Below are 17,107 nucleotides of genomic sequence, written 5' to 3'. Positions count from 1 at the left end.
CGCAAGTCCAACATAGGACTACAAAATTTAATACAGTGTAGCGTTGATTTAACGAAAAACTCTTTATAACAACGAAATTGTACAAATGAAATGGTTTATATTAATTTCCTCGTTATAGCGTTACAGTTTCTCCGTGTAACGACGAAAAATAATTTAAATTCAAATAATTATGAGCTAGAATATTTTTTCAAAGACATGACATCGATGGTAACATTTGAAATATTGTTGTAATTATGATCCCAACATCCCTACAAATTGCAATGCAAATTTCTATAACTTAAGCACAATTTTTCAGCTAATTAGTTGGGGTGCACGTTACGTTACAACAAAATCATTTAAACATAACACAAGTGAATACAACTGAGCGACGCGGAATTCATATTTAGACTTCAAAAAATATTTACCGGCATTTTTCCAAAAATAATTGAGTTTATAACCTGCGCAACAAAAAATTAAACAGATGTCGCCACATGAAAAATCTAAATATTAGATTTTTTTGTTAATAAAAATATTTTTTTTAATTATTAGTCTGCGAAATCAATTTTTCCTCACACCTGACAAATATTTGCTTATCACACACTGCGGATCAATAATGATAGCATTCTAATATCACTAATAATGTCTGCCCAGTCTACCTACGTGTACCCACGCTGATAAAGCGATAAGATAAAAATAATCCGCGGAATTAAACCGTTTTTTTTTTCATAATTATTATTTGCGCAAAATGCAAGTACAAAGTATCATCTCACTCACCTGTGCTTTTCCAGTTCGTTATGCGACGTCCTGGAACAGAAACTGAAAATGAATGTAAGTAAATCCGTCTGAGTAAACAACATCAATAATAAGTAACATGCTCATGCGCATTATGTGTGCATTGTTCGTTCGGTTTTTAATCAAGGAAAGCAAGGTTAGACTAGGTCAAGAAAGTATCAAGTTAAAATAAAATTATTACTGCAACAGCACCAACAACTGCAACACAACAACAGTGTTGGTATTTTTATGTTTTTTATTTTAATCTCTGTCGGCTTATCGCTGTTTTATTGTGTTTCAGAGAGTAACTTGTTGTGTTGAAGTGTGTGGTGCGAGTGCAACAAATGCACGCGTCGTCATGGCAACAAAACAAACAAGTCATGGCCGCTCGCCATTTTCTCCGCGGCGCAAATTTCATCACTACACGCACAAAGCGAAGAAATGTGTCCGCGTGCGCGCACGCACCGAGAGCGGAGAGTTCGCTCAACCCAGTGACACAGTGCGAGAAAAAGCCGCGAGAGAGAAGGAGATTTAATTCCCGCGCGCGCGGTGGCGGCGGCGATCGAAGTAAACAAGAAATTCGACTGTGCGTCGACTGTGGCATTGAGCAGCCAGCAGCGCACCAGCTGTTCACTGTGTGCATGTTCTCGCTCTCGCACTCGTTCAACATCGGCATCGGTCGTGTGAATGTGTGAGTATGCGCCAGCCGGTACAACCCAGAGCTATAGAAACAAAGAAACCACTCTTTGCAAGCAAGCGCGTCGCATGAAACACACGCGTACACGTGCCCGGCTAACACACAATTAACGCACGCATTTTATTATTTATTTATTTACAACTGCACACATCATCACATCAGGTGATATGTTTAAGGTTAGGTCAACGGCGGCCATTTTGTCGAGTGTGTCGAGTGCCATTAAATTTAAATCAAAAATTCATTAGTAAAAAATTCTGTGTTGTAATGTTGAAGAAAACATTGTGAGAATTCTTTGCGTAGGAAAACAAACAAATGCACACACAACAAACACACACAGCGAGCGAAAAAAAAAGAAAGAAATTCAGTGAATGTGTGTATAGTGAACTCACCTGCTTCCCTGAGATTTTTTCGTCTTTGGCCTTTTCATCGGATTTCTGAGATCGTCGGGCATCGGTCGCGTCGATGCGTAACCATGTTCCAGTCCTGTTGGGAATGCCACAACAACGCGTCAGACAAATGATGTACAAATGATCGCCGACATTTTAAAAGCCATTCAACAATATCGCACCGTCAATTGTTTCAGCAATGTGTCACATACAATGTGTCTTGACGATGCGATATTTTGTTATATATATTTACCTCTATCGCGTCTCTCGATAAACTCGGCGGCCTTAAGCAACGTGAATAATGAAGCGTTCATATTTGCCCGCAAGAGTACAATGCGCAGAGCAGCAGCACTTGTTGTTACGTTGTTGTGATATTTTTACTTGTCGCGAAACTTTTCTCGATTCCAGGTAACGCACAACAAAACACAGCGCGGAGTATGCGTGTGTGCCGTCGACGACGAACTGGGAACACGTATGCAATTGCACGCTGCGCGCCGCACGAACAAAAAAATCAACGTCGCGCGCGCGCGCCTTTCGATGATGATGAGTTACGAATTCGGCGCAACAACAAAAAACTGTGTGTGTGCAAACTTTGTTGTTTTTTTTTCGTGTGGAGATTGTGTTTTTCTTTCGCTCGGCGCACGCCTGTGATAATCCTCGGCGGTTTTTCGTGTTACGCACTTGTTTGCTTGCTTGTTTGTTGTTCGTGTTTCGGCGGCGGCGGCACAAAGAGACAAAGGTTGTTGCGGCGGCGTTGAGGACGAGAGTTCGGACGACTGCACACGCACGAAGGGAGTAAGCAGCACGCGCCACGCACACTGGAGACTCACTGACTGGCTGCGATTTATCGAACAAGTCGCAGCGTCGCGGGCCAGCCGCGAGCGCGATGCCCGGTGCCGATCGGGTTTATTCGACTACACTCGGCGGTTAGCTACCATCTAATACAATATACACAGCGTTTGGCGTATTTACAAACAGAAATAGAAAACACTACTAACCTCAAAATATATATTAGAATGAGTTTACATTTGATTGACAAGTTCGATGTTTAATAGTTTTAGCGCATTTTGCAAGACACGTTCGATTGATTTGAGTAAATAAATACGCGCGTGCATAGTTGGCAGTAAATGTTCTTTAGCCTCCTAAAATTCAGCTTATTTAACACTATTTTTGAACGATATAAATAAACAAATAAAACTTACAGTTATTATTTTGATGCGGCTGTAATACACACTGAATGCAGTGGAGAAATGCACTAAAAACTCGTACAACTTTTGAAAGTTTAGTTTTCCTTCCGGTAAATCACAAACACACTTTTTTATCACATCGGGGAACTGTGCAAGGAATGCATAGATTAAATCCCATTCTTCCTATGAAAAAATAAACAAATAACACATATTAAATGTGTTTTTCTACATTTTTTGGATTAAAAATACTCACTGATAACCTCAAAGTTGAAAAATCTATGTTTTCAATGGTAGGCAACTTATTATGCGTGTTTTTCTCTATTTCTGACTCAAATCTCCGTAAAATACTACTTATTCTTGCTCCGTTGTAAATAACAAACGCTGCATCTTTAATTACATGATGTTTAGAAGCCAAAGAAATAGTTTTCTGTGGAGTATTTTGAATCATTTGAAAAGTAACAGCTGCATGTCCCAATTTGTCAATTTTTTGCTTCCAGTTTGGTTTTTCTGATATTTTTCGAACTCCATATTTGTGTTCGAACATCATACGCATATTCGACGCATATTCACTGAAACAATCAATTAAATAATGTTTTTAAAGCTTTAAATGTTATTTAATAACAAATTTTACTCGTAAATGTCTGTAGATGTTAATAATTCTTCTTTCTGCCCTTTTTCATTCACTACACATCCACATAATATCTTTTTATCATGATTATCACTTGATTTTGTTATTAGAAATATTTCTTTTGCATCTTTCTGCATATTTGTGTCAAAATTAATAAAATTCATGATAATCCCATGTAAAATTTTAACTCTTAGTTCAGATACATGTTCATTCGTATTCTCTACAGTTACTTTCAGTCCTGGTTTCAATTTATAGCAACCATATTCATTATCACTAATTATTTCATTTAAAATTCTCTCTGTGACAAATTGTCGATCCAGAAATACATGACAATTTGTTTTAATCACACAGCATTTATTTAATTTTATATTTAAGTCGTTATTTTCGTCAATTATTTGTGAAATTGAGTCTTCATTGATTGTTTTATTGTGTAATTCACTCGCATAATCAAAAATATTCTCACAAGTTTTGGAAGAGTTGAGTTTCAATTGTTTCCATGCTGCAAAGTTTAGATTTGTTTGAAAACTTAAATCACCAAGTATCGTCAGTTGTTTATTGTGTATTCGGAACGCTGATGGGTAACTGTCGTCATTTGTTAATAACTTTGATAATTGTTTTGTCACTTGATTTAATAAACACTCTTTTGTTTTCGTAGGGGATGACATTTTGTAGGTTACACTCGTGATAACAACTCGCGTGTTTGTACGTCGACATGTGTTTTATTTTCACGTTGAAAGATACATGCTGCGCCATCTGCTGTGCATACTATTCACTACATCTTATAACCTTGAGCCTAAAAACACGAATTTATGTTTGAAAAATACAATTTATTGCTAATATTTTAGTAAAGAATTAAAATATTACTAATTTAAATCAATTATTGGCACAATTTTGACTTTAAAATGTCTGGATAACGATTTCGTGTGTTTCATTTTCTCGTAGAAAGATACATGCTGCGTCATCTGGTGGACGAATCAATAACTATATGACATTAACTTATATTTAAAAACACAAATTTATGTATGAAAACCCCAACTTTTTGCAGATATTTCAATAAAATGCTAAAACATTACTACTCCAAATTAATTATTAATAAAAAGTTAAATTTTTAATGTCTTCTAACACGTTGTAAATAGAGAATAAATATAAATTTAAAGGGATTATAAGTGACATTTAGTGACACTGACACATTTCCAGCCACGTTAACCTAATATTTTCAACATTCCCAGGCACCGACTAGCGCGACGAGTTTATCTTGTAGCAAATCACAAGAAACCGCGATAAATATGCCCGCAAATCGGTGTAAACCATACAAAAATCGCTCGAAATAATGTCCGAAACGCACGTACTCACGTCGCGGCGATAGCTGACGTCACACTCAGTTTCGGTAACGTAACGGATTCCTCATTCTTGAAACACGTTTCAAGTTTTAACATTCCTATGAAAATCGGAATGCAATTTATTAACTATCAACAAAATTAAAACAATAAAAATTAAATCTGTGAAGAAAACACATCAAAATGAAGAATTTGACGAGTTTATTATCACTTTTGATAGTTTTATTTGTTTGCTGTACAAAAAGTGAAGCACATTTGCTTGAATCAATCTACTGTGGCAAACAAAACTGCTATGATGTGCTAGGAGTGGACAGAGATGCTAATAAATCAACCATAGCGAAGACTTATCGTAAGTTAGCACGACAATACCACCCGGATTTACATCGAGACCCAGAAGCAAAGATAAAAGCAGAGGAACAATTCAAAATCGTAGCAACAGCATATGAAATATTAAAAGATGACGAATCTCGCACAGATTATGATTATATGTTGGATAATCCAGATGCATATTACGCACATTATTACCGGTATTATCGACATCGTATGGCACCAAAAGTCGACGTGCGAATCGTCATCTTTGTCACAATAAGCATCATTTCAATAATTCAGTACTTCAGCGCTAAACAACGCTATGAATTCGCGATAAAATACTTCATGACTGTGCCAAAGTATCGCAATCGTGCGATGGACATCGCGAAAGAAGAAAATCTCCTGCCGAATGATAAAAAATCACGAAAATCCAAACAAGAGCAAAAGGAAGAAATCGAGCGGATTGTCCAGAAGATAATCGAAGAAAAAATGGATATTAAAGGTTCCTATGCAAAACCAACGATATTCAACATTCTCTGGATACAATTATTAATATCACCCTACACGATAACAAAAAATCTAATCTGGTATATTAAATTTTGTCGAAAACACTTCCTGTCGAAAGATCCGGACTACACCGAAGAGGAAAAGTATTATTTGATACGAACATACCTCAAAGTAGGCGTGCATGAGTTCGAATTAATCGAAGAAGAGATCCGCGAGGGTTATTTAGAGAAGAAATTGTGGATTCGTGAGAAGTTTGATGCGTGGAAGGTGATTGAAGATGAGAATCGTAAGGTGAAGCTGGCGGAGAACAATAAGTACAAGCAATATCGTCGGTATATCAAGAAAAGTGGCGTGCCACGCATGACATTCGACGATTCTTAATGTTGATTAATGTTTAAGATACTAAGAGTAGATTTTATACAAGATGTGCTGTTTTCCGTCTCTACTAATAATTTTAATCTATTATTAAGTATTTTTTTCTTGAAACGAATGTAATATAAATATAAACGTAAGAGATACTGTGCAACTGGAAATGAAATGAATTCTTATTAAATGTGTAGATTATATTTGTAAAATTGTAATATATTTGATGGAAAATGATTTTTGTGTTTTTCTTTGATTATTTTCATTTAAACTTAAGAATTTCTCTAAAATTAGAAATATTTATTCTTAAAAACGTGGTAGATGATAATACTGTTTTCACGCCACCTAGTGGTGCATTATTGAAGTATAGTTATGATTAAACCTTCATATTAACTTTCATCGCAAATTTAACACCATTTAAGTTATAATTTTCAAACAAAAAAATCTTATATTCTTCCCAATACTCTTGAGAACATTTATACAAAATTTTATGAAAATCCGTTGAATAGTTTCCGCGTGAAATTGTAACAAACAAACAAATTCACTTTCGCATTATAATAAATACTATTTTTTCAGTTTAAAAGATACAATACACAAAAATCGTTGTAAATTTTAAAATTTGTATAAAAAAATTATTATTTAGATGGATACGCACCGTTTTTCCGATGCCTTTGCAAAATACCTTCCTTCACAATCGCAGATTGCGCCTGCCAAATATCCATCGATATAGAAGTCACCACTTGATTCTTCTTCATTGAATCCATCTGAGTTATATTCAACCGAGACTTTTTATCCAACGGTAATAAAGTTGGTATTTCATCATCTAAACAAAAAAAATTCAATAAACATGATTTTTCGGTTAAAAATAAAGTTTTTACCTAATGTTAACTTAATTTTTCCATCATTCAAAATAAAAGACGTGTAGAAAATGTTCTCTACCGTCAGGCCAAAGTCTTCAGTATCAATAACAAATTTATAATAATCTACAGGCATGTTATCATTCTTTTTGTACTCATCATTGAGTGCTTTCATGTAAAATCTCAAAATATCTTCAGATTTCTTATCGTTTTCATTCTCCAAGTCAACAACTTTGATCAGATGTTTCTTGACTGCTTTCTGTGAGTTTGTTTCCTTTTGTTTCCTCACTTTCGGTGGAGGTTCTGGCCTGTGTGTCAATCCACCGTAAATTGATGAGAAACTAGTCAAACAAGGCATAAATTTATCTAGCATCACATGTTCTCCTATTACATCTAAATGATCAATTGAATATTCATCTGGTTGACCATTGGACAGGAAACTTGTTAGTTTATCAACAAATTCGTCTGAATTGAATGTGTGTTGAGTGTAATTGACTTTCTGGATGCATTTATATGCAACATGAGTTGCAATGTTGTAAATATTTGCGTCCATGAAGGTTTCATCGACGTGTTTGATGCGTTCCTCATCGTTGCACTCATCGTCGATTTCTTTCAGGTTTTTGAGCACGTTTTTGATGGTTTTTATTGATGATGGTTGGATTTGATCAGTTTCATCTGAATAATTTAGAGATTTATTAAAGTTAGGAGAGTTTATATTGAAAAATGTTACCTGTAGTGACTACAGTGTTTAGTAGTTGACGGATACGACACTTTCTCAGTGGAGGCATTGTTATTACTTAAATTATAAACAAATTGTAAAGAAGTAACAGGCAACACAAACAGAAAAATATTTAAGGTTAGTTTAAAGTTTTGTTTGAAAATATTGTTGCAATGGTTGCCTATATATAAAAAATTTCAGCCAAAATTTAAAAAGATATTTAATAAATTGTAAATTTTTATATCTACTAATGTAAATATATTAGTTAAATATATTTTATATTGTTTTAAAATGCAAAATGTCGGTTTCCCTAATAAAAATGTCAACCGATCATAGTCGAATCAATCCGAAGCGATCAAAACATGGCGGATATTACCATTCGCTTTGTTTTCTTTTTTCAATCTTCAGCAGCGATTCCCAGCGCACTGCGAACGGCTCTCATGCGTCCGGACGTGAGAAACTAATCACAATACAATAAGCAATGAAACGTACACCGCGAAACGGGACCAACAACGACGCGTAACGCGCCCGGAAACATACTTTAAAAACTTGCGCAGCTTTCTGCAACTTCAAAATCATTGCGGTTATGTTATTGAAGGCCCCAAGTGGTCCAAGTGCAACACCAGCCACATCCTGAAGACCTGGACGATGGCGGCGACCGCAGGCGATGTGGAGGAGTTCCTCAATGGTCCATTAGTGACCTGGGTATGTATAAACTACCCAAAACAAAATTTGCTTTTATTATTTGCTTTTTATTAAATAAATCAGCTTGGAACATGTGTGAAAAGACCAGAGGGTCTCCAAGTCTATGAGAGCTTCCACGACGGCGGGCCCATCATCGAAGTGCTACTCCAGATAGACCCAGAGCCAGCCCAGCCAGTGCCTACATTATCCAACCTACAAGGACTGAGTATCATTGCTTCCCGAATCAAAATCTTCCACAGCATTATAAAGAATGTAAAAACAATCTACGAGCAAGAATTGGGCCAGGTTGTGATTGCGCTGCCGGATTGCGTCGCGATTGGTCGTGCGCCAGGCTCACAGGAATCTTTAGAGCATTTAAAATTGTTAATTTTACTTTTGCTTGGATGTGCGGTTCAAGGACCAACAAAAGAGATTTTTATTACTCGCATTAAACAGTTGTCTTTGGAGGCTCAACATGACATTGTAGAATGCATTAAAAGGGTAATTTTTTAATATTTTACTAAGAAAATTATTAATTTTGATTTTTATAGGTAACTGATGATCAAACAATTGTTTTGACACAAGACTGGCCCGAACAGTCTTTGCAAAACATCTACGGCCATCTGCGAACGTTAACAAGCGAAAGAGATTCGCTGTTTCAACACTGGGTGAGCGACCTTGGACAGGAAATACCTGCGCCTGTCACCACCGATAAAGACGGCTTTGAATCTAATCATTTGGCGGTTGAGTTGGCTGATTGGAAGTCACGACTGCGAAAACAAAGACAAGAATTGTGAGTAACTCCTTAATAATGTTTATATTACTGATTAATCATAGTAATATTCATTAATTTATTGTTTTTGTGTATAGAGAAGAAAAAACTGAACTTTTGACGGAATGTAAAGAAGAACTTGAACATGCGAATTCACTGGTGTCAAAAATCAAGGCGGAAAATACTGAATTACTCGCAGAAGCTCGAAAAGCTAAGGCATATCGAGATGAAGCAGATGCCATTCGAGAAAAAGCCGAACGCGCTGATAAATTGGAAGCAGAAGCGCAGAGATACCGCGAGCGATTGGCTGATACCGATTTTTATCGTGTGCGCGTCGTGGAACTTCGTGAAGATAACCGTGTTCTGCTAGAAACTCGCGAAATGTTGGAAGCGCAACTTGCAAGATCCAGACAACGTGCTGAGCATGTTTTAGAACTTGAAGCTGAGGTTCTACAACTAAAACAAGCGATTAATGATGTTACATTGGAACGCGATGCTGACCGTGAGCGAATGGGTGAGTTAATCGATGAAAATGTTCAATTACAACAAGTTACGAAACAAGCACTACAAGAAAACAGCTCCATAACACTAGATTCTGATCTGGAAGAGTCCAATTCCGGTGATAATAGTTTATCGGAACAGTTGACGAATAATGCGCAGGCGCGTGCGTTGAAATTAGAACTTGAAAATCGTAAATTATTATCAACGATTGATTCGTTGAAAGAATCAAACTTTCATGAGAGTAGTAAGAAGTTACTAGAGATTGAAAAGGAGAAGAAAAAGTTAGAGTTGAAACATGAACAATTACAAGAGAATTTCGAGAGGTTAAGACAACAAAATCGTGAATTAGATGACTTATTCAAAGCGTCAATTCAAGAAAATAGAAAACTACAAAGTTCGTTTGATTCAAATAAAATCATCGCGGATCGCCAAGCGCAAGATATACAAAACGAACGCATAAAAATCGAAGAACTAGAGAAAAATATCGATTCTCTGACAAAAGAAAAACAAAGAATTCAGATATTAACGGATAATATCAAAAAACGAGCGGATGATGCCGAAAAAAGTCTCGGCGTTGTTTCCGAGCAGTTGGAAGCCGTTCAAGAAGTGGCAAACAAAGCAAAAGAATACAAAACACAAGTGGATGAATCAAAAGAGAAGATTTTACAAACCGAGAAGGAAATTGCAGCCGCCCAGAGAGAAGTGGCTAAGTATAAAGAGACAAATGAGGTTAAAGATCGAACTATCGATGAGCACCATGCGCAGATTGAGATTATCAAAAAAGAATTACAGAGGGCGCTGAAAGACAGTGATTCACTCGCGGTACAATTAGAAAAACAACAGGAAAATGAACAGAAATTACAAGAATTAAGTTCACAAACTGCAATCGCGACTGTTACAATCGACAATCTACAAAAAGATTTAATAAGTCACAAGTTAACCAATGAAAAATGTAAGAAAATCTTAGAAAAACTCGGATTGAATTTCGATTTACTGGATCTCGATGTAAATGTTTTGCTTGAAAAAGTCTTTAGTAATCAAGACCTTGTCGGTACATTCGTCGTCCGCCAACCGGAAGTCGAACAATTGAGTATTCAACAGTTGGATGAACTTAAAACACTACAGAAATCCAATGCGGATCTACAAAGTGCTAACGCGACACTCCAGGTTGACGTTTCCACGCTTACAAGTAAGATTAACTCACTGCAAGCTCAACAAACCGCTTTACAACTCGCAAATAGTCAACTGGTAGCCGAAAAAGAAGACTTATCCAAGTTGAATGAAGGTTTTATAAGCAAACATGACACTCTACTGCATGATCAAGTCACAATTCGTACTCTATACGAACAACTGAACGCAGAATATGAAGAATTGACAAAAGAACAGGAACAATTGAAGAAAAACAATCGGGATTTACGCATTGAAGTGCGCACGTTGAATGAATCAAGTACAAGTCACGAGAAGAAGATCGCTACGCTTGAATTGGAGAAAGAAGCGTTGAAAAACGAGTCGAAGAGTTTGGGTAATTTACGCACGGAACATTCGAAGCTAAAAGATGATTTTCGTAATCTGTTCACGGCGAATGATCGCTTGAAAACCGAATACAAAGCAATGCAAGAAGAGATTAAAAATTTGAAGAGTGAAAGCTGGCGATTGAGGTTAGGTAACTCCGAAATGCAAGGTGAATTAAACACGCGTAGTGATGTTGTAGGGACGCTGCAACTTGAAAACGCAAAACTACGCCAACACTGCGATATTTTACTGGATATGAATCATAATTTAGATACAGACAGACGCGCGTTGATGGATCATGTATCTAAACTCCTCTCACAGTATCATTCTCTATTGATGCATTCGTTAGAAGACAAACAACATTATCACATGGAAGAGAAACACTTCACAGATAAATTAAACAACCTCTGCCGGCAGAAAGAGAAACTAGAAGAGAAGATCATGGAACACTACAGGAAATTAGACAATGCTTCCGGTAAAAAGCGAGGATTCGGCGCTACATTAGCACGAAGAGTTCGTAGAGCTACAGAAGCATTGAATAAACTCCCTAATCGTCATCGTCGGAGTTGGCATGAAGATACAATTCGACTAACACAATCCGGAGATTCCGGTGGTAATGATTCGGATTCCACTGCAGAGGAAAAGCCGCAACCCACCTTACAACACGAAGCATTAAAACGTGTCCCTGGCAATGTCGGTAGTCTAAAACCACGAGATGAGATTGCACTTAGAAGAAGCCATCGTGATTTGTCAAGTCATCGTAATAGCATCGCTGGTGATCAAGTCGGACCGTTGAGTTTAGGTTCAGTAGGAACAAGAAGAACTGTTTATCTATCCGAGGATGACCCCAATACGTCTACACCACAGGGTAATGCTGTTACAAGCAGTGCAAACACCGGCGGAACAAATACACCGACTAACAATGGCAGTGGTGGTGGAAATCCGCCATTGTTGGTCTACAATCGTATCTCCACTGTGATCGGTGCACAAGCAGCGCCATCTACAACCACAACTAACGAACAGCAAGAGAAAAGTAAGGTTAATAATACCACGCCCTCCGCGGGTGAATTACGCACGTCGGAGAACAATGCCAAAGAGAACGCCATCTGGTACGAGTACGGATGCGTTTAGATTGTAATATTTTAGGTTAGAAATGCTTCCTTTCTTCATCGTATTAAATTGTATAAGCATAACGACGCTACGCAACAATCAGGATGAGAACGAATCAAAATTTTGTGATAGTTTTACATTATTTGACAGCTATTTCGATCTCCGCAGCAACTGATCATGATAATAATTAATCAACCAGAAATTAATAGTTCCTTATATAAGAATATGTATATGTACTTAACCTGCGTCTTGCCTTAACCGACTGCTTCGCGCAAATGCAACAACCGATGTATTTAATTGTTATGTACTTAATCGAAACTTAGTCGTAAGTAATTTAATAATTTAACGAACGCACTCATACATGACTAACCATGATGTTTATTTCGTAACTTAAGTAATTTAACCGTCAACTTATCTAGTGCATTAAGTTTTTTCGATAGTTTTGGAAGATTTGAAGACATTTATTGATACGTTTCGAGCTGGTAGATGAAAAACGAGCAAATAATTGTGATTTTCGTGTCTTAGGCAATACACAACTCCATTGATTGTCTTATGATGATGCATTTTTTACAACGTTTTAGACAAATTTACCTCTAGAGCAGGTTTTTATACTCGACTTTATACCAGTGTCTTCTTTATATAGACAACAAACATTATTTATACAATATATGTATATGTACTTATACAGAATGCGAGAAATATAAATATGTAGCTAGAATGTGAGGTTAAGAAAAATTTACGGTACCTTTGGGGATTTAAAGTTGGATCCGCCAACCATTATGCTTTTTCCTTGGGTTGAGCCAGGTGGTAATGTTGAAATTACACTCTAATATCAAAAACAAAGAAAAACGTATAAAAATTAAGAAATTTTGATGGTAAATAAATTTACCCTTGGTTTTTGATCATCAACGGACATAAACCCCACAGACATACTGGCAGTGCTGTGTCCCCATAGGACAGTACCCTCTCCACTTGGAAGAACATGCGTTACTAAAACTCCAGCGTTTTTATCGTTCGCTGTTGTTAAATATCGCGAATCTATTAAAAAAAATTAGAAAAAAATAATGTTTTTATTAATTTTATGTAATAATTTACTTACTAAGGAATTTATTCGTCATGCTTTTAGCTAAATCCGGCGTAGGAAATGTGGAACCCTTCAAATCTTCACAAATTTCCTTCGCTAGTTGCGTACGGACTAAATACTCCCCACAACCACTCGTGGTTGAAGCTACAGAAACTCCATCAGCATCAAAACTATCCGCCCATACACCACTGGCATACAAAGCTCCCTGCCCGACTCTTCCGGGTCTTTTCAGGAGTAATCCACCGCTACTGCAACCGGATGCGACGTGACCACGTAGGTCACAACAAACTGCGCCTACTGTATCCATGCGGACGTTATCATCTTGGATTTCTTCGTTTATTTCTTTCTTTTCTTCATTTTCGCACTCTAATTGTTTCAAAACGGCGCTGTAACTTAATAGTTTCTTCATAGCTCGTTTTGTTATTAATTGTTTGTTTTTACTGTTGTTATTCCGTATTTTTCAGCGTGTAAGCGTGCTCCGTCTCCGACTAGGAGTGATGGTGGGATTAGACCCACAGGCAGTGATTGTGTTTGTCTTACGCATAAATCACAGGCGAGTTCGATGGGGTTTTTGATGTTTGTTGCGGCTCCACAACCGCCGTGTAGGAGATTCGAGCCGTCCATTACAGCAGCGTCGCATTCAACACGACCCGCTGTTGTTAAATTCGAACCGTAGCCGGCGTTTGTTATGGGATCATCTTCCAGAACTTGAATTTATAATTATTTACTACTTGTCTAGTTTATTAAATAAATAAAATAAATATAATTTTAATATGTAGATGTGGATTTAGTGTTTTTTACCTTTTATTGCAGCTGTGACGGCTTCAAGAGCTGTGCCTCCCGATTTTATCACTGCCATGCCTGCTCGACAGGCCTTTTTGCAGCTTAATTTGTATTTTGGATGTTTACTATAATGATGATTACCAGCACCTGAAGATTTTAATAGTTTAATGTTATTTTATTATAAATTTGTTAAAAATTTGGTGTACCTGAGTGTACGGCGATCATTTTTCACTTTGAATGCTGGATAATGTTGTTTTAAATCAATTTAAACTCGCTGCGGTTCAGAACTGTGTTTTTAGAGGTTGTGTTGTCAATTAATTGTATTGTTTGGTAATGTCACTGTGCGCCCTCTATGCTACTTTTGAAAAGGAAGTATGAAGAAGAACCACTAAGGAGAAGTGGTCACTTGGACCTTTAATTGTTCCTCAAAATCTCAAATTGTGGGTTTAGGTAGTTGGATTCTCTCAAAGTAAATTGTTTGACCGCGGGGTGACGTCTGACCAGAGGGTAGCTCCGCGTTGCACCTTTTATACCAGCGCTGGTCCTGCCTGCAGGATTAACTTAAGAGTGGCGAAAGGGTAAACATGGTGCGTCATCATACCCAGGTTCACTGCAGCCACCCGCAAAAAGAGGAGGGGGTAGTGGGTTGGCTGCTACAGAGTAGCACATAGCATTTTCCCCTCGTAGCAAACCTTCCCCCACCACTTTTTGCGGGTACAACGGCTCGCTTGACCCCAGTAGCTTCAGTCGTGCCTGAGTCGTCTAACGGTCCAGTCGCAGTTCTTAGGGTTTTCTCTCCCCTCTCCCTTTTTCCGGGTTTTGGTCTACCTCGTGGTCATACTGCAATTTTTTTTGGCATTGCAACAGCAAGTATCATCTTCAGTTGTGTTAATTTTTTCAGTGGACAGTTTCATTAAATTCATTTGAAAATTTCCTGTATGTTTGGTTGCATACCTAACGTCACTTGTTCTTCACATAACAAACACATAACCGTGTAGTGATAAAGAATCTTGTCAAAATGTCCGCAATAATAAGGTAAAAACCACACAAAACCCACATAAATACTCAATTCCTCCACAAACCAAACAATAATAAACACCACTTGATACTCCACATAAAATAACTCTAAAAAATGCAATCACAGCTGTTTCTAATCTATATTATGTAATATCCACACAGGTTAGTTGGACCAGGCAGAAGGGCAATCAACAACCTGCTGGCAACCCAAACGCAATCATCCCTCGTGCGAGCGATACAAATCAAAGCCCTGCCACGCAATGACACCCCCACGGCGCTCCACGAGCACGACACCAGCAACATGCAGCTGGGCCGTCCAATGTCGCCACATCTTACCGTTTACCAACCACAACTCACCTCCTTCTTGTCCATTACGCATCGCATCACCGGCATGGGAATGACCGCATACATCTACATGCTTGCGGCAGGCCCACTTTTCTGGAAGGACTACAACTCATTCATCACTGCTTTTGCTGGTTTGGGACCAGCAGCTCATGTGACTGCTAAGTTCCTGATTGCTTTCCCTCTTGCCTATCATGTTGTCAATGGATTAAGGCATTTAGCATGGGATAGCGGTAAATTCCTGACGATTAAGGAGGTTTATTCTACTGGTTATGCTATGGTTGGGATGAGTCTTGTCCTAACTGCTTTCTTCATGTCATTGTAAAGTGAAATCTTTAAATTTCATCAAAAAAACTTAATTATTTTGGGTATTACTTAGCATATAATTGAATTTATGTCTTATTAATTTATTTAATGCAAAGTAAAAGTTTATAAAATTACTTTTTCCTCTCATATTGAAATTTATAAACTGGCGCTGATTCCTTTGTACCTTTTTTAACCTTTTTAGGTTTCAATAAGTGTTTACCACTTTCTACTCGCCTAGCAACTTCTAATTTTTGCTGAATCACAGCTAATTCTCTTTCTCGCTCAACTCTTTTACCTAATTCCCTGTAAACACTTCTTTTCTTCTTTGCTGCTTGTTCCAATTTATGCAAATCCACATCTGGTAGCTCTTTACTTGCCAATGCATTCATTTTGTTTAAGTTTTTCTCATCTCCTTGATCTTCACCTTCTAAATTCTTAGGAAAAACAATTCTTTTGTTTAAATGTCCATTTAATACATTTGTCATATGTAATTCAGCTTGCATCCTTTCTATTTTCTTCAGTTCTTGGGTGCGTTTGAACCTGATGTACTTTAAATCTTCAGATCGCTTGAATTTCAGTTGATCTGGGGTGTCTTCATCTTCAGAGTCTTCTTTTTCTATGTGTTTACCATCGGTGATTTGTGAGTTTATCATGTGATGATAGAATTCATCGGGGTTTTTGTTGAGCGCGCGTTTTCGGAGGACTTTGAGGGTGGTTTTCTTGGTGTTGAAGTCTGTAGCACGTTGAACGTAATCTTTCTTCTTTTCGAGGAGACCGAGGTGTTTACGGAGTTCAGGTTGATGACGCTCACGATGAGTTTTCTGGTTGGCTTTCGCCGCTTTTTTCCACACAGACATTTTTAGTTTTTGAAGTTAGGAAGTATTAATTGATAATGAATAATTGTGTTTTGAAGAAACACATGAATCAAATGAAGCACATGAATTATTTGAGGCTATGATCAACATGATATGATCACTGGAATTGAAGAAGAAGATTGAATTGACTTGCTAGCATTTTGAAAGCGCTTTCAACTGCCTCCGTGGCGCAATGGGCAGCGCGTTCGGCTGTTAACCGAAAGGTTGGTGGTTCGAGCCCACCCGGGGGCGTTTCTTTTTGATCCTTTTTCCTTCCTTCAATGTAACATTACATTGATAAAGGTTGTTATCCTTGATAACATTGCATTCCAAACATCTTTTTATACACAATAGGAACAAAAAAACTTATCAAAATCTCCTCCTATTTATTCTCTTATCACAA

The 17,107-nt window shown here is 37.4% G+C and overlaps 7 protein-coding genes and 1 non-coding gene across 11 annotated transcripts in view; 4 read left to right on the top strand and 4 right to left on the bottom strand.

Annotated features, from left to right (window-relative positions):
• LOC135800242 (max dimerization protein 1-like) overlaps window positions 1-2,750 on the bottom strand; it is an 83,435-nt gene extending 80,685 nt beyond the window's left edge. The window contains exons 1-3 of one of the 4 annotated variants that reach the window (XM_065313411.1): window positions 2,087-2,750; window positions 1,837-1,930; window positions 754-783 (exon numbers count right to left, since the gene is read on the bottom strand). In XM_065313411.1, coding sequence (XP_065169483.1) covers window positions 754-783; window positions 1,837-1,930; window positions 2,087-2,147 — 185 coding nt within the window. In that variant the 5' untranslated portion in view covers window positions 2,148-2,750. Of the gene's footprint in view, window positions 1-753; window positions 796-1,836; window positions 1,931-2,086 lie in introns of all 4 variants that reach the window. The other 3 variants (XM_065313413.1, XM_065313410.1, XM_065313412.1) reach the window with 3 other exon arrangements.
• A 77-nt stretch (window positions 2,751-2,827) lies between these two features.
• Window positions 2,828-7,574, bottom strand: LOC135800841 (uncharacterized). The gene is made up of 5 exons (XM_065314171.1): window positions 7,043-7,574; window positions 6,820-6,949; window positions 3,274-3,589; window positions 3,036-3,203; window positions 2,828-2,975 (listed from the first exon to the last, which is right to left on the bottom strand). The coding sequence occupies exons 1-5, from the start codon at window positions 7,572-7,574 to the stop codon at window positions 2,856-2,858; spliced, it is 1,266 nt and encodes a 421-aa protein (XP_065170243.1). The 3' UTR covers window positions 2,828-2,855.
• LOC135800239 (dnaJ homolog subfamily C member 25 homolog) lies at window positions 4,836-6,401 on the top strand. The gene has a single exon (XM_065313407.1). The coding sequence runs from the start codon at window positions 5,169-5,171 to the stop codon at window positions 6,180-6,182; it is 1,014 nt and encodes a 337-aa protein (XP_065169479.1). The 5' UTR covers window positions 4,836-5,168; the 3' UTR covers window positions 6,183-6,401.
• On the bottom strand, window positions 7,512-14,719 carry Tasp1 (Taspase 1). Its single transcript, XM_065313402.1, is given in 7 exon segments — window positions 7,512-7,696; window positions 13,064-13,144; window positions 13,208-13,356; window positions 13,418-13,843; window positions 13,846-14,109; window positions 14,204-14,332; window positions 14,392-14,719. Coding segments are annotated over 7 exon segments (1,101 nt in total). The 5' UTR covers window positions 14,411-14,719; the 3' UTR covers window positions 7,512-7,663.
• Window positions 7,783-13,036, top strand: Girdin (protein girdin). The gene is made up of 5 exons (XM_065313386.1): window positions 7,783-7,877; window positions 8,338-8,444; window positions 8,508-8,924; window positions 8,975-9,216; window positions 9,294-13,036. Exons 2-5 carry the CDS (start codon window positions 8,388-8,390, stop codon window positions 12,337-12,339), a joined length of 3,762 nt encoding a protein of 1,253 aa, XP_065169458.1. The 5' UTR covers window positions 7,783-7,877; window positions 8,338-8,387; the 3' UTR covers window positions 12,340-13,036.
• A 346-nt stretch (window positions 14,720-15,065) lies between the features above and the next one.
• On the top strand, window positions 15,066-15,984 carry LOC135800248 (uncharacterized). The gene is made up of 2 exons (XM_065313418.1): window positions 15,066-15,220; window positions 15,365-15,984. Exons 1-2 carry the CDS (start codon window positions 15,204-15,206, stop codon window positions 15,867-15,869), a joined length of 522 nt encoding a protein of 173 aa, XP_065169490.1. The 5' UTR covers window positions 15,066-15,203; the 3' UTR covers window positions 15,870-15,984.
• LOC135800246 (probable U3 small nucleolar RNA-associated protein 11) lies at window positions 15,936-17,105 on the bottom strand. The gene has a single exon (XM_065313416.1). It carries the CDS (start codon window positions 16,705-16,707, stop codon window positions 15,982-15,984), a length of 726 nt encoding a protein of 241 aa, XP_065169488.1. The 5' UTR covers window positions 16,708-17,105; the 3' UTR covers window positions 15,936-15,981.
• On the top strand, window positions 16,884-16,956 carry TRNAN-GUU (transfer RNA asparagine (anticodon GUU)). Its single transcript has one exon. It is a non-coding gene; the product is annotated as a tRNA-Asn (tRNA).
• Window positions 17,106-17,107: the final 2 nt, after the last annotated feature.

The sequence above is a fragment of the Atheta coriaria genome, unplaced genomic scaffold, assembly GCF_025399875.1.
Source record: "Atheta coriaria isolate IRGN ID8LTWV9N9 unplaced genomic scaffold, Caltech_Dcor_3.1 hic_scaffold_10_pilon, whole genome shotgun sequence".
Lineage (NCBI taxonomy): Eukaryota > Metazoa > Arthropoda > Insecta > Coleoptera > Staphylinidae > Dalotia > Dalotia coriaria.
Note: the sequence above shows the minus strand (reverse complement) of the source record. Positions and strands in the feature narration are given on the sequence as shown.

What these genes read in the sequence shown, in the direction of transcription:
- Girdin (XM_065313386.1), top strand. Translation starts at nt 8,388, where the DNA reads ATGGCGGCGACCGCAGGCGATGTGGAGGAGTTCCTCAATGGTCCATTA. An exon ending in ATGGTCCATTAGTGACCTGG is followed by an intron (nt 8,445 to 8,507) that starts GTATGTATAAAC and finishes TAAATAAATCAG; the next exon opens with CTTGGAACATGTGTGAAAAG. An exon ending in CGAAAACAAAGACAAGAATT is followed by an intron (nt 9,217 to 9,293) that starts GTGAGTAACTCC and finishes TTTTGTGTATAG; the next exon opens with AGAAGAAAAAACTGAACTTT.
- LOC135800239 (XM_065313407.1), top strand. Translation starts at nt 5,169, where the DNA reads ATGAAGAATTTGACGAGTTTATTATCACTTTTGATAGTTTTATTTGTT.
- LOC135800246 (XM_065313416.1), bottom strand. Translation starts at nt 16,707, where the DNA reads ATGTCTGTGTGGAAAAAAGCGGCGAAAGCCAACCAGAAAACTCATCGT.
- LOC135800841 (XM_065314171.1), bottom strand. Translation starts at nt 7,574, where the DNA reads ATGGACGCAAATATTTACAACATTGCAACTCATGTTGCATATAAATGC. An exon ending in AAAAATTAAGTTAACATTAG is followed by an intron (nt 6,950 to 7,042) that starts GTAAAAACTTTA and finishes TTGGATAAAAAG; the next exon opens with TCTCGGTTGAATATAACTCA. An exon ending in GCCGCATCAAAATAATAACT is followed by an intron (nt 2,976 to 3,035) that starts GTAAGTTTTATT and finishes GCTGAATTTTAG; the next exon opens with GAGGCTAAAGAACATTTACT.